General features: G+C 37.2%; 1 protein-coding gene across 1 annotated transcript; it reads left to right on the top strand.

The window, feature by feature from the left end:
* Positions 1-5,958: 5,958 nt before the first annotated feature.
* Positions 5,959-20,942, top strand: SPATA22 (spermatogenesis associated 22). Its single transcript, XM_044250623.1, has 8 exons — positions 5,959-6,001; positions 8,166-8,294; positions 10,124-10,184; positions 10,316-10,411; positions 13,279-13,612; positions 16,884-17,013; positions 17,462-17,559; positions 20,751-20,942. The coding sequence occupies exons 1-8, from the start codon at positions 5,959-5,961 to the stop codon at positions 20,940-20,942; spliced, it is 1,083 nt and encodes a 360-aa protein (XP_044106558.1).
* The last annotated feature ends 2,823 nt before the right edge of the window (positions 20,943-23,765 follow it).

Genomic DNA, 23,765 nt, shown 5'->3' on the forward strand with positions numbered 1-23,765 from the left:
ATTACTTGTGATAGTAATAATAGTTTATATTTTTCTAATCCTTAAAAATATGAAGAATTTAAAATATATAAAAAAAAGAAGTGGCTCATAATATGCATGCTATTATTTGATATTTATGTTTCCACTCACATTTGAAAACATTTCTACTCTGAAATAAGTTTAAATCCATTTCATCATCGGAGGACATTTGAATCTCACTTCCAAAAACAGTCAAAGACAGATCCTAAGAGACCTTCTCCTCTACTGAAATAGCATTGTTTCTTTCAGTAGCTTTTTCATGGTCAGAGACACAAGAACCAAATAAATGATCTCTGGGACTTAAAAAGCTACTTTGAAGTTTGCTTTCATTTCTTTCTGATTGAGCTTTTGATAATTCCATCAATTTCTTTAGGAATCATCCTCATTTTTTGCCTTAATTCTAAAGGAAAAGGAACTGGGGGTAATTTTCAAGTCTTTGTAATGCTTGAAAATGTCTTGGTGGCATGTTATATATACTAACTAAATTAGGAGTTTATTGTAATACACAGTATAACTTACTGGCCGCACAGACTTTTCATTGGAATGTGTTACTCAATAGGCGGCCTTATTAGGGGAAACTATCCAGAATACTAAGACGATTACATTCCTTTGGAAAAATGACTCTGAACCAAATTTGATTTGATTTCATGTTCAATCATCCAGAAAGGCAAATACGTTCAAGTACTGGAAATATTATGTACTAGTAATGCCACATTGTTTGATAGGGGTACAACAAGAGAAATTCATTACAAGCAAGGAAAAGTTTGATTTATAATTAAATTTCCCACATGTTATCTCAGTTTATTCATATATTCACTTTTTAAGATAGGGTGGATTAGCTATTGACATTCCCATTGCAGTGTTAAAGGAAAAGTCCCTCAGCTACCAGGAGAAAATTGAGCTGGGACCCAAGTTTACTGATTGTAAGCCCAGTGTTTTTTACAGAACAGGGTGCTTCCTGTTATTTTTGGACTTTCCCAAAGTTCTAATTTTGTTCTTTTGGAATTCACATAAGCATTTACTACAGTGTGCTCAGGAAACAACAAGCATATAAACAAAACACATGTTAGAGAATATAAAATGTGACTGTTTCATAATATTTAATAAATGAATACCTATGTTTTTCCTTTAAAAATTGTAATACAGAGCTAGAGAAAGCAAAATAATGAAATCCAAATTTACACATTAAAATTACCACTCTACCCTAAGAAAATGCCTCTGTAGCCTTTAATTTTCTATCCACATCAACTTACACAGAACACTTCAGTGTAGAGATTCTGAAAACAAGCCTAAATGTTAACAAATGATAGTTGTATTGTTTACTTTTGTTTTAAGAGTTGTAACTATGGTGAATTATTAACACTTGGTTATGTTTTATTTCTTTTCTGCTGATTGTGGTTAGTTCTGTCCTTTGCCCTAGTCTCTCTGGAAATGCTGCCTTGGTTATTTACTCGTAGCTGGCACAAATGACTGGCATTTCGAGGCTTGTTTTATGGAATTTTAACAGATCAACACTTTGAAGCACATTTAACATTCACAAATGAAGTTTCCCTTACATGTCAAAATGAATAACTTTTTTGAGAGTTAAAGAATTACAGCAATTCTGTCCTATACTTACCTTGTTTATTGTGTACAGTTCGTCTTCTGCAGAAAGCTTTATTAGAAAAAAAAGGAGAGCATTTCCTTAGAACTAGAGCAACAGAGGCTTTTCATACTCTTATACTAAGTTAACTTCCGAAAGATTTTTAACTCCCTGTTTCCCAAAGCACACCAAATTTTTGAGCTCTACAATATCTAAAAATTTTTATTAGTCTAATTCTTTTTTGAAAATTCAAAGAACTGAAGGTATACAAAGTGGAACCCTTTCTAGTTATCACCATCTCACTATTAGGTTGAATATTTAATGTTTGGAAGTTTTTAAAAGAATAAGCCTAGTAATTTCCAGCACTACAACTGTTTTGTAGGGGTGATGGTGCCTGATTTATTAGTATAATAATGTAGTATAAAACAAAGTGAGAATAAATTTTTCATAGTCTTGGTCATCCAATAAATGCATGCAAAAGTTTTGCAGGAGACGCATTTAAGTTGTTGTTTACAAAATAGTATGACTGGAGGACAAGGAGGGTCTTCTCTCCAATATTACATATAAGGAAGGTATCTCATTCATAATGCAGTTGTCCAGCAGTCATGTAATTAATCAAACTACTCTCACTATTAATTTTTTTTCCTTCCTTTGTGGCCCTCTTGCTGTCAAGATTCTGACCAACTTTCCAGATGAAAACAAATCAATGTAACCAAAACATGATCAGTATAAAACAGGTAATTTATACACTGCTAGTAAAGATTCCACATTGACCATGTCAGTAGTCCTGACAGACGTAACACACATGTTACTCATAGTGGGTTTAAAGTATTTGTTTTTAATGAGAAATCCATTTTTGGGGTGTGTGTGGGGGGTGTGTATGTGTGTGTGTGTATGTGTGTGTGTAAGGTAAAAATCAGTTTCCCCAAAGCTTTTAGTCATTTTTAAAGGTCTCTTTTTTGGAACCATGACAACTCACAAATCTTTTCAGACATTTTATTGTATGAAATCTCTTTTTCAGATTAAATGAAGACACTATTCCTTAGGTTGGCATTCATACTTATTCTTTTTTTTTTTTAAGGAGGGAGAGGGGCAGAGAGAGAAGGAGAGAAAGCCTCATATGCAGGTTTCACACCTAGTGGGGAGCCTGATGTAGGGCTCTATCTCATAACCCTGAGATCATGACAAGAGCCGAAATCAAGAGTCCGTGCCTTAATCGACTGAGCCACCCAGGTGCCCCTCATTCCTCTTCTGACTTAGTCTTACAAGAGTTGGCCCTCCAACAACACAGGGGTTAGGGGTGTTGACCTCCAAGCAGCTGAAAATCCTCGTATAACTTCTGATTCCCCAACAACTTAAATTACTAATAGACTACTGCTGACTAGAAGCCTTACCAAGAGACAATTAACACGTATTTTGTGTATGTATCATATAATGTCTCCTTACAGTAAAGTAAGCCCAAGAAAAGAAAATGTTATTAAGAAAATCATGGCAGAGAAAATACATGTACAGTATCATACTCTAAAAAAATCCATATATAGGGGCTCCTGTGTAGCTCAGTCCTTGGGTGTCTCCCTTCAGCTCAGGTCATGATCCCAGGCTCTTGGGATCAAGCCCCACATCAGGCTCCCTGCTTGGTGGGAAGCCTGCTTCTCTCTCTCCCACTCCCTCTGCTTGTGTTCCCTCTCTTGCTGTGTTTCTGTCAAATAAATAAAAAAATAAAATCTTTAAAAAAAATCCATGTGTAACTAGACCTGCATGGTTCAAACCTGTGCTGTTTAAGGGTCAACTGTACATGTCACATGTTTCATAGTCCTAGGCTGTACAAATAACCTTCCCTCCATCTCTAGACCCTCTGCACATTTCTGTTCACCTATCCCAGTCTTCAAATGGTCAGAAGTTATACTAACAACAAAACATGTCTTGGACTCCAAGTGGAGCTAGGATTACTATTTCTGGCCTAAGTAAACATTCAGTAAATAGCAACTGTTACCAAATAAAAGCTAACATTTATTGAGCATTTACTGTGTGCCAGGACTGTTCATTCTCTATTTTAATACTTTGAGGACAGTTAATTAAATAGTTATATTGGGAAGCTAAACCTAGGTTTAGAGGAAGTCAATAACTTGCCCAAGACCAGAGGCCAGGCAGTGACCGTCTATCGTGTGAGGGTCAGAGCCCCTCACTGCACCATCCCGTTTCCTCTCCCCAGTCTCAAGTGCTTGTTCTCCACCGAGCTTGCACAGCACAGGCCCAGCCTTATTGACTCCACTTGGATGTGCAGGGCCCTCTTCTTAACCCAGCCTCAGCTCTCCCACTGGCTGCCAAGCGACTTTAATTCCCAGCTATGACCAAGGGAGTTGAAACAAACCCTATGACCTGGTTTTGAGGCCTGTGGCCTTTGAGTTACTCTCTTCTACGTGAACTCCCAGCATCTTACAAATTGATGTCTAGTACCTAAAATATACTTGCGCGTGGTGGGGGTGGGGAGGGTGTGTTGGGCCACCAGTCCTCGGTAAACCTCACCAGTGAGCAGAAACAGGTGTGTCCCTACAGCCATTCCTGTGCTACGTACCTCACAGTTGTGAGTGGGACGTGCGTTAACGTTCTCCTCCATAAGATAGCGAGCATGTGTCCTTCTCAAGGCCCACGGGCCAGACAACAACATTTACACCAATGACCCAAACGCAGCTAACCTCTGCGCCTGCGCTATTGGAGGCGCGGGTGGCGGCGCGTCTGCGTAAAGCTCGACTTCTCGCGCTTTTTCAGAGGCGGGGAAGTGGGCCGTAGCTGACTGGAGTGTGTCCGCAGAGGCAACAGGCTGAAGACGACGGTTTTTCGAGGCGTAGGAACCTGAAGGTTGAAGTTTGAAGTTGCGTGTCGTGTTGGCTGCAGGGTCAAGAAGGGAAAGACTGTATTATCCCTACTTACCAAACAATCCCCCCCACCGCCCCCGCCGTGTCCCCAGATCAGTAGAGGTCGTTGGAAGAGAACTTACCTCTGACTGGGCCGCCTAGGAGGAGCCATAATAGGCCCTCCTTGTCGCCATTTGAGACGAGACAGTGGCTTTGGCGGGGGAAACTGGGGGGAGGGTGTGTGTGTGTGTGTGTGCGCGCGCGCGCGTGCATGCGTGCGGTGTACATTGGACATACTTTTTGCTCATCGACGCTGTCAACCGTCATCGGGGTCCAGTTAGAAGTTAGGGTCGAGCAACTCGGTGTTCCCGACTCCATGGTCTGGGGGGAGGATGCTTTATTTTGTTTGCATGGTATTCAGAAATGTGATAGCCCTTGTACGCCCCTCTCTAGGTTCAGTGTGTGAGTTACCTTGGTATTTCTGTGTGAGAAAAAGTCGCACAACCTCTCTTTTTCTTCCTGGAATGACACCAAGAATATTTTCTAAAGGGCTTGCTATATCTGGCTTCAAGCCCTGGATGTGGAAAGAAAGCAGAAACCGTCTCTGCACTTAATGTTTCCCAAGTTTTATTTCTATAAGTGGTATTTGGACATTCATGTTTATCTCAGTACGATTTACATTGTTGTATTCATGTCTGTTTTCCTCATTGGATAGTGAGTTTAGGAACAGAAATTACCTTGTTTACATTTGTGTTTTGCCTTTTCATGTAATAGGTAAGTGTTTGTTGAATTAAATTGGGATTGAAATATATTAGGACACTAAACATGGAAAAAGTTACAACATACTTTGTTGTAGAAGAAAAAACAAAAACCCTTCTTTCACTTGTTGGAGTTATGTAGACACTGAATAGAAACTTATCATTACAGTTATTCTGGATTTTGTGGCTTTGGTCTTTGATATTATATAATACAGGGGTCTCAAATTAGTGGCCAAAGCAAGTGATCTCCACAGTGTTTTAAAGTGAGATAGAGCTTGTTCTCATGCGGTTAATTCAATTGTTTTTGTTTCGTTGCCTGCCTTGTAATCATACCAGTTTGCCGGTGTTGTAGTCCATTTCCCTCTTTATAAATTTGTTTCAGAACTGTTGCTATTTATTATGAGTCTTTGGCCCTAGAATATATTACTTAGAGTGTGTGAAAATCCGTGCATGTTTAGGAAGAGAGGTATAGCCACCTTAGTCCTACCTAATTTCGAACAGAGTTGGAAAAGCAGATTGTTACAAATTCTTATGCAGGAAGAAAAGGTGCTGTAAGATAATTCCCTTATCAGGTTTGAAACCATAGTGTTAAGTCCTAATTTCAGTAATTACTAGGCTGAGAATTTGATTTTTTTTGTTGATACAATTTGAGTTGCAAATTTCTTTCTTTGAAGATTTAGTCAAACAACTTCATTTGTAAATTTGGAATGCTAAAGAAACGTTACAGACTTTGATATTGAAAAAAATGAAGAGAAACCTAAGTGAAAATTCAACTCGAAGTACAGCAGGTATTGAACAATTATATTCAATTTTATTTATTAAATTTTTATTATAAATTTTGTATATTTTTGGGACGCCTGGGTGGCGCAGTTGGTTAAACGACTGCCTCCGGCTCAGGGCGTGATCCTGGAGTCCCGGGATCGAGTCCCACATCAGGCTCCCAGCTCCATGGGGAGTCTGCTTCTCCCTCTGACCTTCTCCTCGCTCATGCTCTCTCCCACTGTCTCTCTCTCTCAAATAAATAAAATAAAATCTTAAAAAAAATAAATTTTGTATATTTTTATATACCATGTAAACCTTGTGAAGTTTATAGATGGGACATTTGGGAAGAAACTTTTTAAAAAGATTGAACATATAGTCTAACCTCTTTACTTTTTAGGTCCAAGGAAATAAAATAACTTAGTCAAAACTTTTAGTGGCAGAGGTAGGAGTAAAATGAAACATTCCTGGATTTACCCTAGCATTCTTTCTACAAACTTTGTGTGCTTGAGTTGTTGTTCACTTTTAAGCTGAAAACATAGAAATAGATTTATTTCTATTTGTATTTGTGACTTTCTTATTTAAAATATTCCTATCTCCCTAACAACTTCCCCTACCGTTTCTGCTTTCCCGATTTATTAGTTAGTAAAAGGATAGAGGATAAGGATGAAGAGAACCAGGAGTGTAGTGATAATGCACAGTGAAGACAGTAATAGCGATTTATGATAGATGTACTGTGTTCTAGCATTTAATTATATGTATTAATTTATTTAATCCTTACACCAGCCATCTGTTATAGGCATTATAATTATCATTCCTGTTTTCCAGATGAGAAACTTAGGCACAGAGAGGTTAAGTAAGTAATTTATGAAGTGGCAGAGCCAGCATTTGGACCTAGGAATCTGGCTCTAGTGTCATGCTCTTTTTTTTTTTTTTTAAAGATTTTATTCATTTATTTGACAGAGAGATTACAAGTAGGCAGAGAGACAGGCAGAGAGAGAGAGGAGGAAGCAGGCTCCCTGCTGAGCAGAGAGCCTAATGCGGGACTCGATCCCAGGACCCTGAGATCATGACCTGAGCCGAAGGCAGCGGCTTAACCCACTGAGCCACCCAGGCGACCCTAGTGTCATGCTCTTAATTACTATATTTCCCGCCTTCTCTGTGTATGTCATAATAACAGAATGAGTTAAGGAAATTGCCCAAATTTATACTTTGAAGTTGTGATTCAAACTCAGGCAGTCTGATTTCAGAGCTCACATAATTTTCCCAGCCTTTTGTCATACAGTTATCATAGAGTCTATATTTTCTCCAAAGTATACGTGTTGATAGATCAGCTAGGGTGTGTTCTAGTGGCAAGATAATCTGAACTGAGATTTAGGAAGCTTGGGCCCTATCTAGGCACTGTGCAAGCTTTTCAGATCCCTTTTTGTCTGAGATCCCTTCTAGTTTTAGTGTTTATAAATTCTGACTTTTGGCTTGACTTGAGATCCCAGGCCTCCCAGCTAGAGGGCTTGGACGTAGTATTTATTTATCCTCATGTGGATTGAATATTATCACTTGAAGCATTCAGAAAATGATCCCAGAAAATATGCATTACAGACAGCTGGAGTGCATGTTTAAAATTGCAGAGTTTGGATTCCAAACTAAATCTGTTGAAAAAAATCCACGAGAGTGGGGTCTAGGAACTGGTGTGTTAAGGGAAATTCCATGTAAATCTTAGTCAGACTAAAGTGGGAGAACGATGGCCCTAAAGGGTGTGCTGTCACAGTCCAGAGTGGTTAGGGTTTTGGAAAGCATGGGACAGAGTTTGGTTCTCCCTCACCTCTATTGTATTTGAAGGGCCCCCCTCCAGTTGACATGGTAATAAGAAGCACAGAAAGGAAATAAGGAAAACAAAAAGTGGATTTGGAAAGGGTTGGGGGGTGAGGAAGGAGATGGGAATTACTTCCAAACAAGTGAAATTAAATCTGTGTTAATGTAGAACAGGAAAGGAGTTTTTAATAGAGACAAATGAGGTTATTTGGGACCTTAAAAAGAATGTAAAAATCAATCCAAAGATACAGAAATATATCGGTAATAAGTATAAAATTAACATATAAAAGTAGACAAATCAAAGTTGTTATTATGCACAATTATTCTATAACTAGATCTATCTGCCTATTATGTACTCATTTATTGGTACATTCAATTTAGGCTGTTTGCCTGTACCATTGTTCAATCAGAAGAAGAGGAATAGACAGCCATTAACATCCAATCCACTTACAAATGATCCAAGTAGCAGTACTGCTTCTGACAGTTATGATTTCCCTCCTTTACCACCAGGTAAGGAAATATGGTGAAAATTTTCAAAAAATAGGAATTAAGATGATAGAAAATTAACATTTTAATTTTATTACAATGGAAATAGAAAGTTTATTTTTTTCTTCTTTCCCCTATCCAAATATAGGGATTACTTGGCTCTTTCTGAACATTCCAGTACAGTAGTTGGAGTCTCCTTGTCTACAAGGGTGGCTTAGCATTTAAATGGAGTATCTTAGATCTGAAGCCTTTCTTCTAATGAAGTTGTAACCCACATTGTAAAGATTTGTTTCTTTTCTTTTTCAAGATATATGGATATTGTAACTTAGGCATGTGGTGATAAAGAGTGGTGAAACTCAAGTTGCCTCAGGAATTGGGATATGTGTACACATGAACACAGGAAAAATGGGAGAAAATTTAGACTTTAGGAAGGCTAGAAGCCTAAAATTTCTACTGCTTGGCTTTTTTCTCTTCTGAGCATTTTTGCTTCTCTTCATTTGTTACTTTATTTCTCTCATCCAGTTGGCTTTCTTATAACTTCAGCCAGCCCATGAACTAAATTATCTTTGCTGAAAGTTAACATAGCCTTTTACTTCTAGTTCCCAGAGTCCACTGTTGACTGCCTTCTGTATCTTTTGATTAAATTCTAAAGACAGCCTTTGGTTCGGCACATCTTTTTAAGTAAGGTCACTAAAATTCTGGTTTAGCTTTATGATTAGGCCTCTCATCTCTGCAACAGTTAGCCGTGGTGGTGGGTGCTGAGAGGTCTTAATGTTTGCTGACTTTTTATATCTCTTCAGAAAAAGGCACGGACAGGCAGGTATTCTGAAATATACTTGGTATATGCTGATTGTATACATTGATATATTTTTGAGGATACCTTAAAAATCTTTAATAAGATATTTTGAAACTAGAATTTTAAAATTTCTCTCCCTTCCTCTCTCTCCCTCACCCCTCCAGGCCTTAGTCTGCTTGTAAATCTATAATTATTTTCACTTCTTCCACATTTGAGGAATTCAAAGTAGGAATTTTATATTATTTTTATTTTTATTGACAAAAGAAAAATCTGTATGGATGTGCATAAATTGGCATTTATCTGATCATCCTCTGCCATCTAACAAAATTCTCTGACATTTAAAGTACTTTTATAAATAGCATGAATGTAGTCCTCCATAGGGAAATGCTCATCCTCCTGAAATACTGAACTGTCCAAGCTCTGAGCAGGATTAAAATCTGTAAGAGATGTAATATGATTCTTATATTGGGTAAGAGATATGGCTAGATCAGTGTTTTTCAGATTTTCGTCTTGATCCATTAGTTTGGATGGGAAACAATCTTTAAAGAAGGAAATAGAAGAGAATAGAGTAGAATAGAAAATGTCAGGGTGCATCACACATGGTAAGGATACAAATTGATATTTCAGTTTTGTTATGTTCTCTCTCCCTCTCTAACATGCACACCATGCATATGTGTACATGTGTGTGTGTGCATATATTCTGGGCTATGATGTACTTTTTGCTGTGGGTTGGGTTCCAAAAAATTGAAGAAACATTGATTACACTAAATTCATGCTACAAAGTACAAGGTACTACACTAGAACTGATCATGGAAAAGATACAGATTAAACTACTACCTTTGTTTAAAACACAATGAGAAAGGAAGACATCTATGAAAATTAATAAGGCAGGCTGTGACAAATTCCACAATAAAGTGCTGTTTGAAGAACGTACCCATATCTTCCAAGTCCTTTTCTTTAGGCTTTTAGTTTTCCACCTATTAAATAAATATGAAGTGATTATTTTTAAAAAATGATACATATCTTACTTTTGTCTATGCTATTTGTATCTTTTGAGACTGGGCTTGGGAAGCTGTGAATCCAGAGTTTCCTCCTTCAATGAAAACAATGAACACAGGGTAGGTGGAAAAACATATACCACTGACTATATGTGTCTGTTACTGACTGATGTTATTCTTCATTGTATATTTTACATTTCTCAGTTTGGAAACAAACTGTTAATATTTAATAAGACCTATTTCTTTGAAAGGCAAATACCACATTCAGTTTCTCATCCTCTGAGAAGTCAAGATTCCATGTCTAAGTCTATTCAATTAAATACTGAAAGAAGCAAGAGTCACTGGAGGTGAGTTTACTTAAGATTTCTCTTTTTTCTATCCCTTCTCCTTCCCCCCTTTTTCTCTCCTCCATTCCCTCTTCCTTCCTCTCTTCTTCCTTTCTCAGGCAAAATTACATTTAGGAAATTTTTATGCTAAATAGTCACTAACCCCACAGCAGTATTAGCTACGTTTTATAAAAGAAATTTAAAAATGCTATATAAGACTTTAAAAATAGGCAAATTTTTAAAAAATGGGCAAATTTGTCAGTGAATCATTTCCAAAGCATTCTTCACGTTATATTGAAATTTCTCCCTATATTTGTCATCATGCTACAGATCATATTAATAATCTAATTGACAGTAGGTAAAGAGTCAGGAATAACTGTATTTTAGTGTTGGATATATTTAGGAATTGCCAACCAAATAGAATGGTGAATTTCACCCTAGTAAGACAGTCAGCTCCATAAACAGAACAGAGTAAGAAAGAAAGATGACGACCAAAATGTGTGTACATAAACAGTGGTAGGTTCTCAGGAAATGAAGATGACCGTTAAGGAAGATGGTGAGATGCTCCTGGATTATTGCTGTAAGAGTCTAAGCTTAATCCCTAAATATGATGAAAAAATCAATAGTTAGGGAAAGGACATGGGTTCTTTGTTAGGTTGGATTTTAGTATTCTTGAGTAACTAGTAACTACCGAAGGAAAAAATTTTGGGAACAAAATATTAGAGAAACAACATCAAACATACATCTTCGATAGTCTTGTTTAGTGCTATGGTACATTATTTTAATAGTCCTTACAGCAATCCTGTAAAGTTAACCTTACCTTCACTTTTATTTGAGATACCATATTTTTTAAAGGGGAGAAACATTAACAAAATACTTAATAAGTAAATCAAAACAATATATATATTTTAAAATTAGTTTTGGTCATGCTGGTTTCCTCAGAACCAGTTAGTTACATTCTTTAGAACCAGGGCTCTTTACCTAGGCCATTCAGTGGTTTGAGATCGTCCTCAGAGGCACAGTTTCAGCTGCAGATGCTGTAAGAAAATGCCTTCTGACTGGCATTTGAGAATTAGGTAACATCGTAATATGGACAGGCAGTCAGTATTAGCTATTCCAATTTGAAATCATAGATAATCTATCAGACAGTTGGACTATAACAACAGATAATCCAGGAGCAAAAACCATTTGAAAACCCAGGTAGGTGGCTGATAATCTGCTGAAGCTCTGGTTCTCTGCTTCGGTTTAGAATCTCTGCTTTATCTTCACATCCATGTAGCCCCCGTTAACAGCTTGTTCTTGGGATCTCATTGAACACCTAGATCCAAAGAGAAGGATCCAAAGCAGACACTACCCTTCCCTTCTCAGAAGCCACTACAGCTTTAGTACCTTTCATGGTCTGGTTGGGATTTGAGGACATGCCTGAGCTAGATTGGCTGCTGAAGCAGCATCCTTGTGTGGGCTCAGTCAGGAAGGTCAAAAGACTGTGGTTCTTCCAGGGCTTGTTCCCAGGCCAGGAGCGCCTCCTAGACACAAATGTGGGAAGAGGTTAAAATGCATTATCAATAAGGAGCTGTAAGGGGTGCTTGGGTGGCTCAGTGGGTTAAAGCCTCTGCCCTTGGCTCGGATCCCGGGATCATGCTCCATATTGGGCTCTCTGCTCAGCAGGGAGTCGGCTTCCTCCTCTCTCTCTGCCTGCCTCTCTGCCTACTTGTCTGTCAAATAAATAAATAAAATCTTAAAAAAAAAATAAGGAGTTGTGAAACAAAGATGCTTTTCTAAATTGAATAATAAACATAATTTTTATAGCCATGAGAGGAGAAAGGCGAAGTTTGGTTTCTGTTCTCTCTACTGAAAATAAAATTGCTGTCATATGAAGAGGTGGTGAATGTAGGAAAAATTTTAAAGAGGTGTCTCAGACAGCTAATTAATAAAAATACAAGTAATTTTTTTTCTGGATATTTTGAGGTTTGTGAGATTTATCAACTTTTAAAGGTTTGAAATTATTCATGATTTCTCCTGTCCTTATTTTCATACCTAATTTTGCACCTAATTTACTTAAGAAGGTGCCCACATTAACAAGCTTCAGGCCCCATACAATCTGGACATGTGCCTGGTCACTGGGGAACCTGTATTATTTTCTCTAACAAGGGATGAGTTGTATTATTTGCCCCCTTGTAATACCAGTGATATTTTTCAGGAAAATTGCCCAGAAATAAGAATTTGTGACCTGGATTAGTTTCTCCCTGTTGAACTCTTAACTGGTCTGCTTAGAAATTATACTTTGGATTTTGGCCTCATTAACATCATGTTCTCATCAGTTAATATAATTCACTTAGATTAATGTAGTTACTAAAATGTTGCAACAGATTGATTAATTGGACTTTTAAGCTCTGTAGTAAAAGCATAAAATTTCTAATCAAAGTTATCTACACTGCTTGTATTTATTCTCCTTGTGATTTAAAATCACCTATAAGCCATAACTTGTTAAAATTTTATGGTAGAAAATTTAAAAAATAAATGCATAAAGAAGCAGGTAAGTATCCTCAGAATCTTACCACTCAGAGACAACCACTGTCAAATGAAAGCCTATAGTTTAAAAAATATACTTTATAACACTAAGCTCTGAGTTGGGCGACTAGGATTCTCTGGGTTCCAGATTGACAATAACTTGCTGTATAACTTCAGGCAAGTTACTTCCTCAGTTTCCTCACCTAAAAAGAGAGGTATGATCTATTGTAGAGTTGTTGTGATAATGTATTTGGAAGTTCCAACTAGTCAATAGTTACAAAGTACTTTATAAATCATAATTTTTCACTATTAATTTTTTAAAAGAAGATGTATATAGAAACAAAAAACTAATATTAATTAAAAAAAATCTATTACAGCTACAAGGATGGCAGCAAAAATACCAGCTGGAAAACATCGGACAGAAATGATGTTAGGCCTCAATGCAAAAGAACAAACCTGGTGGCAAATGATGGAATAAATTCCTGTTGGGGAGCTCAGCAAGGGAAACAATTAAGAATATCAGAACCTCCTAACTTATCTCACCAAAGAGAAGCCAAAGTACTCAGACAAACACATTCGTCAGAAATACCTGGCTCCACAATGAGAGGTCTAGACAAAAGCAGTGCTTTACAGGCATTTAAACCAAGTTTTCAACAAAGTTTATTTGAGAAGAAAATGTTGGATGATACTCCAGAAAAAAGTAGTCTTAAGGTAAACTTTGTAAATATGGATCATTTACATTTAAAAATATGAGATAAATACTTAAATTACAGAGATAAGAGCATTTAAAAATCAATCTCATGGCATGCATTACATGATTAACACAAATGCCTGGTCCCTGGTGTAGATGAATGTTTCAAAATATTTTCTTTGTGATTATGAATGACTGCTCCTTTTCATAGTTGCCTTAGAGTGTCCTACTGGCTTCTGAATCTCACTGTTGACTCATTATTGAGATGATGAGAGTTTATCCATTACTTACAGAAATTTCTCCCAGTTCCTTATGTGTCAGTCTAATTTTTTGTAACAGAGGTCAGCAAACTCTTTTTTTAAAGGGCCAGATAGTAAATATTTTTTTACTTTAAAGTCATATTGTCTCAAGTATACCACTTAGCTCTACCATTGTAGTTTGAAAGCAACCATAGACAATACATAAATAATAGACTTGGCTGTGTTCCAATAAAAGTTTATAAAAACAGACAACAGGTTAGACTTGGACTGCAAGCCAGAGTTTATTTTACTTTTCCAGCTTCATATTCTATAATCTACAAATATATACTAGCCATTTCAGACCTTTCACTATTCTCTGAACATGATATGCACTCTAATATGACTCTGCTTTGGTTTATTTTTTTCTCTACATCTATACATCAGCCTTACTTCCTCCTCTCACCACCCTTTGCTCTAATTGTTCTTTGTAAATGTCTTCTATATATTTTGTGTGCTGGTTGTTCACTACCTTCCTTTCCTTGTACCCTGGCCCAACAATCTGAGGGTTTTGAAGGGGTGGGGTGTGGGAGGTTGGGGGAACCAGGTGGTGGGTATTGGAGAGGGCATGGATTGCATGGAGCACTGGGTGTGGTGCAAAAATAATGAATACTGTTACGCTGAAAAAATTTAAAAAAAAAAAAAAAGATTCTTTACTCTCCACTCTCGGTGCTCTGGAAGGCTGAGTTGTCCTACGTAGTGTAGCCTCCTGAGGTCCCCAGGCTAGCTCTTGTTAGGGGTCAGCCAATGGGAGTCACTGGCAGGAAATCAGAAGGGGGAGAGAGAGGTTGGGTTGTCCTATTTTCTCCCTGTTTAAGTGTGGTATTGTGGGCAGTAGCTGTCCCCAAATGGTACAGCTCTTCCATGAGTCCAGCTTTCACAGATGTGATAATTTTATTTCTTTCCCTTGTCCTTTCAGCCTAAGAATAATAGAAGTCTCTTATTGTTGTTAGTCTCGAGGGCTTCAGTACCCTGCTTGTTTTGCCCATACACCTGTTAAGAAGTCTTTTCAACATTTGGGGTAATTTTTTTTCTTTTTTGCTAGAAATCTGACTAATGGAGCATATATCATAGTGGCTTTCAATCTTATAGTTCCTTGTACAAAGGAATGATAGTTACCTTAGTAACAATTGTTCATTATGGCAGTAGCTCTCAATGGGAGGTATTCGTATCTTGGTTAGGAAGGGGAGGAGGAGGGAAGGTAACTGTAGTTAGAAAAAAAAGTCCCATCACGTGTTCTTTGATGTGCTGCCACCCTCACAAGGGAAAGTACCCTCTTCCCTCCTGAAATTAGTACTTGACGCACTTTTTTCTTAGTTGATCTTTAAAAATGCCAAATACATTCTTTTTTTTCAATTTATTTATTTTCAGAAAAATATTATTCATTATTTTTTCACCACACCCAGTGCTCCATGCAAGCCGTGCCCTCTATAATACCCACCACCTGGTACTCCAACCTCCCACCCCCCCGCCACTTCAAACCCCTCAGATTGTTTTTCAGAGTCCATAGTCTCTCATGGTTCACCTCCCCTTCCAATTTACCCAAATTCCCTACTCCTCTCTACCGCCCCTTGTCCTCCATGCTATTTGTTATGCTCCACAAATAATTGAAACCATATGATAATTGACTCTCTCTGCTACTCTCTCTGCTTGACTTATTTCACTCAGCATAATCTCTTCCAGTCCCGTCCATGTTGCTACAAAAGTTGGGTATTCATCCTTTCTGATGGAGGCATAATACTCCATAATGTATATGGACCACATCTTCCTTATCCATTCATCCGTTGAAGGGCATCTTGGTTCTTTCCATAGTTTGATATCCAGGATCTATAATGAACTCCTCAAACTCAACCCACATGAAACAGACAAACACATCAAAAAATGGGCAGAAGATATGAACAGACACTTCCCCAATCAAGACATACAAATGGCTATCAAGACACATGAAAAAATGATCATCATCATTAGCTCTCAGGGAGATTCAAATTAAAACCACATTGAGATATCACCTTACACCAGTTAGAATGGCCAAAATTAACAAAACAGGAAACAACATGTGTTGGAGAGGATGTGGAGAAAGGGGAACCCTCTTACACTGTTGGTGGGAATGCAAGTTGGTGCAGCCTCTTTGGAGAACAGTGTGGAGATTCCTCAAGAAATTAAAAATAGAGCTTCCCTATGACCCTGCAATTGCACTCCTGGGTATTTACCCCAAAGACACAGATGTCGTGAAAAGAAGGGCCATCTGTACCCCAATGTTTATAGCAGCAATGGCCACAGTCGCCAAACTATGGAAAGAGCCAAATACATTCTTATCTTAGGGCCTTTATATTTTGTTGTTCCCTCCACCCTCACTTAACAACCTATTTAAAATAATAATTCCTATTTCTCTTTATCCTTTTACTCTGTTTTTCTTGAATTCATAGGATATATTAATTCCTGACATTCTATTATGTATTCATTTGTTTATTTTCTGAATACTCCATTAGAGGGCAATATTGGTGAGGTATCTTGTCTGTTTTGTTCAGTGGTGGTTCCTCATTAGCTGTGTTTGGCACATAGTAAATGCCAGTAAGTACTTTTGAAATGAACGAGTGAGTGTGTTTGGCTCCCCTGTTAGAGTGTGAGCACATTAGGGAAAGGAACTGTGTTCTATGCACCTGTGTTTATCAGAGGATTGGCACATAATGCTCTAAAAATATTCAGTGAATAAATAAATGAGTGCGTGAATGTCCATACAAATGATTTTCTTCTTGGTTTATTCTCTTCAAGGATATCCTAGTTTCTCCTCCTATAAACTGCAAATGATGTCTTTAATTTAAGGGAGTAACTACTAAAATTTTCAATATTTTCTTATATAAGGACCTAGGATCTTTACATGGAAAGTGAAGGAGTATGACAAGAAAAAAAAATGAATAGCTTCTCAGCCTTTTGGCTAAGATAAGTGTAAAAAAAAGAAAGGATTTTCTAATGCTATGGTTTTATTTTTCAAAAGGAAAGCTCATTTTATCAGTTAAAGCTCAAGGAAAAAGATAATTCTTTAAGAATTATATCTGCAGTTATTGAAAGCATGAAGTACTGGCGTGAACGTGCCCAGAAAACTGTACTTCTTTTTGAAATATTGGGTAGGTAAAGTACTTTGGAAAACATCAAACTATTTGGACAATAGGTCTATAGGAATACCTAGGGGATCTTAAAAATAAAATTTGGAAAAGGCTATTAAGGTTTATTAGGATTTTCTTCATTTCTTAGATTTGTTATTGATTTGTGTGACTTAAGATGTATTTAGTTATTTTTGGTAGTATTCTTCTGATTCATAATGTTAAAATGGGAAAGATTGTTACAGGGGCTCTGTCTTAACTCCTGAGTTGAATAGGGCCAGAAATTTAGTTTTCCTTAGTATTTAACAGTCTCAGAGATATTGTTCCCGCTTAAGATGTAGTCTGTATTATTGTGTAAATAAAACCAGAAGAGCTTTGTGTAGGAAAAGTTATTTAAATATTAGTTCCCACTGTTAAATTTTATTTGCATTTTACCAGCACTGATTTTCTCCCCTATTTTAATGTTGCTTAGCTGTTCTCGATTCAGCTGTTACACCTGGTCCATATTATTCAAAGACCTTCCTTATGAGAGATGGGAAAAACACTCTGCCTTGTGTATTTTATGAAATAGTGAGTATTTGTTTAAATATTCTTTGCAAAGCTTGTGCCAACCAAACATACAAAGGCTGGCTATAATTCCATCATAGTAGAAATTCTGTTAACAATTTGGTATTACTTTCAACATTTTGTTTGGTTCTAATTCTGACTTTAAAGTTTATATGTTCAGCTAATAGAGAAAACCTACTGTGTGCCAGGTGCTGTACTAGATGCAAGGGATACAGAGTAGAATACAAGTGCTAAACAGCTCTTTCTCTTAGAATTTATTGTAGTCTCAGATAGAAAGAGGTACATAAATGTTACATTGTGGTATGATAAGTGGTAGGTAGAGGTATGTACAGTGCGCTATAAAATGGACAGGATGGGGCAGATCAGAGAAAGACTTTTCAAGAATGTAGTAACTTATCTTACATGTTTAAAGAGTAATAAATAATAATAATAATAATAATAATAATAAATTTATAATAAATAAATAAATAAAGAGTAATAAATGAAGCCAAAGTGTGTGGGAGGTGGGAGGAATGAATTCTTAGGTAAGAGGGCAGCATATGCAAGGACATGAAGCTGAGAGAATGGATTGTAGAGGAAACTGCACATAGTTTATGATCAACAGAGTGTGGAAGGACAGTGGTTCTGAAGTTGGAGGAAGGCAGGGACTGGGCTGGGATTTAGGAAAGATTCTTGGTGACGAATAAGACTGCAGGTGACAAAGGAGGCTGGAGATTTTGTAAAACTTACATACTTTGTAGTAGAGTTTGGTGTTAAATCTGAAATCAGACTTGGATTCCAATTTTTACCCCACTATTTACTAGCTTTATGACCTTGCGTAAGCTGCTTAAATTCCCTGAGTTTTTTAAAATCTGTAAAATGGGGAGACAATTCCTACTGAAAGGTTGTTTTGGAGATTAGATAATAAAATATATGAATGTACATTTTCTGACACATAGTAGATGAAAAAAGCAATTATATTACTAATTTGTATAATATCTTTAATGTTTATTTTTCTCTAGTCTGTTAAGTTTAAAAATCTTTTATTGGTTGGGCGTCAGCCTTCGGCCCAGGGCATGGTCCTGGGGTCCTGGGCTTGAGTTCTGCATCAGGCTTCCTGCTCAAGCCGGGAGTCTGCTTCTCCCTCTGCCTCCTCTTTCTCTGTTTCTCATGAATAATGAATAGAATCTTTAAAAAAATCTTTTATTTAAGTAGAACATATACCTAAAAGTATACAAATCATAATTGTACAGTTCTGTGATGTGCCTATGACATATCACAAAGTGGACATTACCAAGGCTAAGAAAAAGAACATTGCTGTCACTCCATGCATCCCGTGTCTCCTCCCATTCTCTACCTCCCCTCTCCTACCTAAAAGCAACTACTATGCTGATTTTTAATATCACAAAATAAATCTGTTTAGTTTTGAACCTTATATAAATAGTATCATATGGTATATCTTTAAAGTCTGTCCCTCAATACAATGTTTGTAAGATTCATCTGTTATTTTGTGTAGCTGTAGTCTATTTATTTATATATCCATGTACAATATTTTTAACAACAGAATATTGTACTGTTTCTATTAGCTTTCTATTCTAGTGTTGGTGATATCCAAGTTTCCAGATTTTTTGCTGTTATGAATAATACTCTATGAATAGTCTTGTATATACCTCTTGTGCATATACACATATTTCTTTTGAGCATATACCTAGAAGTAAAATCACTGCATCATAGTTCATGTGTATGTTCCAATAGAGTAGTTATTTACCAAAGAATTTTCCAAAGGTTTGTACTTATTTACACTCTCACAATCAGTGTAGATGAATTAAGTTTTTCTGCATTCTTATCAACACTTAGTACTGTCAGTCTTTTTTATTTCAGCTATGTAGGTTTTTAGTGCTACCTTACTTTTCTGCAGTTCCTGGTAACTAACCTTGTATGTTTACTGGCCACTTAGACACCTTCTTCTGTAAAGTCTTTTCAGGCCTCTTGCTCTTTTCTATTGAATTATTGTTTTATCCTTACTGATTTATCAGAGGTTTTTTGTGTGTGTGACTATTTTGGGTACAAGTTATTTGTCCATTATTTATATTGCAAATTTTTTCTCATACTCCATAGTTTGCTTTTTCAGTCTTTTATTTTTTTAAAAGATGTATTTATTTATTTGACAGAGACACAGTGAGAGAGGAAATACAGGCAGGGGAGTGAGAGAGGGAGAAGCAGGCTTCCCGCCAAGTAGGGAGCCTGAGCGGGGCTCAATGCCAGGCTTGATCATGACCCAAGCGGAAGGCAGATGCTTAATGACTGAGCCACACGGGACCCTGCTTTTTTAGTCATAGTGATGGTTGTTGAGGAACAGAAATTCTGCTTTTTAATAAAGCCTTTTTAGCAATTATCACTGCTACCTTTTATACCTAGTGTTTTTTATGACCATTTGGTGAAGGGAACTCCAGAATACTCACCTTTAATTAATGATTCAGAAGATTTGATGCTGGCTGGTCTTTTTCCATTTTACTAGTCCCATGAAAGGTGTAGCCCTTTTGGGTACCAACCCTAAGCCAAAGGTGAGAGTGAGAATGGTGACCAGAATCTCTTTTCCTTGGGAGCCTCTGATTCCTTTTTTTCTCTCCCAGTCCTAGGAGCCTGTCAAAACCTCTGCTCAGTTTCTTAGACTCTCAACTGCCTTGGCTGTTCTTGACAGATAATCTCAAGGGGAAACATTCCTAAATGTCAAGCCCCACTTTGGACTTCTGTCTTTTCCCAGATGGGAGTCTCTCCATTCCCTCACTGCATTGGTAGCTCTCTAATGTCTATGAGGAGATTTAAAAATATTTCATCCACCTATTTGAGTTGTTCTTAGCTAGAGAGTTGGTCTGAACTACCTGATCTGCTGTTTATTGGAAGTGGAACTCTAGCAGTCTAATAAAGTGAATAATTCATGAGCCATTACATTGGGATTTATTCAGTTTTTTAAGACCAATAGTTTACCAGCTTGTAAGAAGCCCTACCCAAGTGAATGTCTTTCTTCTGTGGCAGGACACCCATATATGCCTAGCTATCTTGGTCTTACAGGCAGTGGGGCCCTAAATCAGGTTGAGGGAATTACAGCTTTTTGGGGTGATTCATATTTAGTTGGTCATATGATTAGTTTTAAAAAACTGCAATTCAGATGAAGTAAATAATAACTTCTTTGATATTTATTTTTTTAAAAACAGGATCGTGAACTTCCAAGACTGATTAGAGGCCGAGTTCATAGGTGTGTTGGAAACTATGACCAGAAAAAGAGTATTTTCAAATGTGTTTCTGTTAGACCAGCATCTGTTTCTGAACAAAAAACTTTCCAAGCATTTGTTAAAACTGTAGATGCTGAGATGAAATATTATACTGATACAATGAATGAAATTTAAATAGTAATAAGGGAAGTTTAAATATTACAATTTAAAGCATGTTCTTATTGTTTAAATGATCATCTCCATATTTATAGCTGCTGTTTTTTGTAGTTCATTTGTTGAATTAAAATATATCAATCCTTTTAAATGTGGAGTTTTTTTTAAATGAAAATGGTACATTTGCTAAAATTAAACAACCATTTCTAGGTAAAAATCCTCAAAATAGTAGGAATAGATGCTTATTTAACATGATGTAATAATATATTTGAGTCAGCCCAAAAGCCAACATCAAGCTTAATGGGAAAATATAGGGACATTCCCACTAAAATCAGGAATAAGACAAGGGTGCCCACTATCAGTACTGTTACTTGGAAGGAGAGCTAAACCATGAAAGACTATGGACTCTGAAAAACAACCTGAGGGTCTTAAAGGGAGGGGGTAGGAGGTTGGGGGAACAAGGTGTTGGGTATTAGGGAGAACTCGTATTGCATGGAGCACTGGGTGTGGTGCAAAAACAATGAAAACGCTGAAAAGAAATAAAAATTTTTTTTTTAAAAAAAGGAAAGAAAGTGGGTGGTAGAGAATATAGAGATACAGCATCAAAGGCAAGGACTCCAGAGGAGGCCAGAGACAGAGGAGGTCTGTGCCAGCAGGTGTGAAAGCTCCTGAGATAAAGACCCAACAGATCAAAGGCAGCTGCTCAGACAAGACAGACCCTTGGAGGAGACAGGGACAAGCAGAGATCAGGCAGGCTGGAGCCCTTGGGAAGACGTCTTTGAAGGGAGGGGTGTATCAAGAGGTGCCCTGGGGCACTGTTACACTGAAAAGAAATTAAAAAAAAAAAGGTAAGCAGGAAAAAAAAGAAAAGAAATACTCGTCTTAAATAGATTTCCAAAAATGCTAATAAAATAGATACTAGATTAAAAAAAGAATTATGTAAGAACTGCTAGTCTATGCAGTTTATTTAATTATTTCAAATATTTAGTGTGCATATGTAATATATATTTGTATATTTATATATAATTTACACTTAATTTTCTATTTTCCTATATCTGTCCTTCTAAAATGCATCTGCACTCTGGTCTTTCCTCCCTACCTTTTCTCCCTGCCCTCATGTTTAAGATCTCAGTTGCTCACCGCTCTATAAAACAAATAAGTAGAGGGGAGTAATAGACTCCAGCTTCAAAAGCAATCAGTTACGATGGAGAAATCCCTTGGAAGGTACATGGAAGGAGGATGCAGAGGATGATAGCAAGTTCTTGTCTGGTTTCGCAGTTACTGCCTTATACCAAAGTTGTGATGCCAGTTGGGAGATCACATCCCAAAAGATTGGTGTATACTTCTATGGAATATGAACCAGGAACCCACACATGGTGCTACTTCTCCCATAGCCATGATATATGGGTCTGGGAATCAAGAGGTGGTAGCAGGACTGACTTTTGTCATTATTACACCAAATGATGACCTCACAAAATTTTTGCTTCCCACCCCGACTATTTTAGGCTTCTGGTTTAGTGATCTTACTTTCTGTTATAGTCTGGGTTGCTCAAAATGCAAACAAAATCTTATTATTTGCTAGTATTTTTTTGGTACTGTTATCTCACAGGAAGAGACAGAAGAGTATAAATAATGAAGAAAGGACAACCAATAAGTGGGGTGGCGTGGCTTATTAAGTTGACCACTACTGGTGAATAAGGCTTGTTGAAATGCATCATAGAACTGTCCAGCTTAGTGAAAATGGGAAGCGTATATTCCTTAGCTCCCACCACTTGTTTTTTTTAAGGGTTGACACATGGGTCCTGGACTCCCTTACATCAGTATTATCAGTATTGAACTGGCTACCTGTGATATTCTACTCTGTGGAAGCAGAAAAACCCTATGCAGAAAGATGCAATAATCAGGTGGAGCAGGCCTGAAGTAATATAGTTAGATTATATCTCTGTGAAGCTGGTTAAAGTCTGTGGAACTGGTTACTGCAGCTGTAGCTGGAATAAAAGATGTCTGAGAGAATCTGAAGTGCTGCACAAGAAGTTTCTGGTACATCTCCTAAAGAATATTTCTACCAGGATTGCTTTAATGGTTCTATTCTATGGGAAGCTGAGACTGCCACTTGGCCATTTTAGGTTTTTTGTGTTAATGAACCGACAGGCAAAGAAAGGAGCTATGATACTGTCTGGAGTCATTAAATCTAAATTAACAATAGAAAATTGGATTTCTCTACACAATGAGGAAAGACCATGCCTGATATCCAGGAGGTTCTTTAGAGTACTACTTAGTAAAAGATAATGGAAAACCATAGTGACCCAATAAAGACATCAACACTGAGGATTTGGACTCGCAAGGAATGAAAGTTGAATGTAAAGAAACCATGTAGCTACAGTGATACACATAGAGGAAATAGGGAAGAAGGAGTTATAAATATTAGCTATGGCCTTATGACCAATACAGAGTAAGAAACAACTGGAAACTAGGAGGTAATCTGACACATGTGGATAGTGGTGGCAGGGTGCTATTAAGGTTTCCTACAGATGTAAGAAGCTAAACATACCTCAATGGAATGAAAATCTGGGTTTCTTTTCCATCACTGCATGAGAAAAAATTGAAATGATCTGGGAGAGTTACCTTTTATTCCAGTACTTCCTATGCATCTGCATAAGAGTGGGTCATAGGGATCTAATCTTTATTAGCTGCAGGTTTATCTCTCCCCTTGAGCATGTTTATGAGAAACTGGGTTGTAGTGAGAGGTGATGCCACCCTGGGAATTTTTCCAAGATACGTCTTTCATGGCACTTTCTTCAAAGACCACTGATGACGATTTCTTGCCCGCAGTAAAGCCTTTTA

The sequence above is a fragment of the Neovison vison genome, chromosome 5 (genome assembly GCF_020171115.1).
Source record: "Neovison vison isolate M4711 chromosome 5, ASM_NN_V1, whole genome shotgun sequence".
Lineage (NCBI taxonomy): Eukaryota > Metazoa > Chordata > Mammalia > Carnivora > Mustelidae > Neogale > Neogale vison.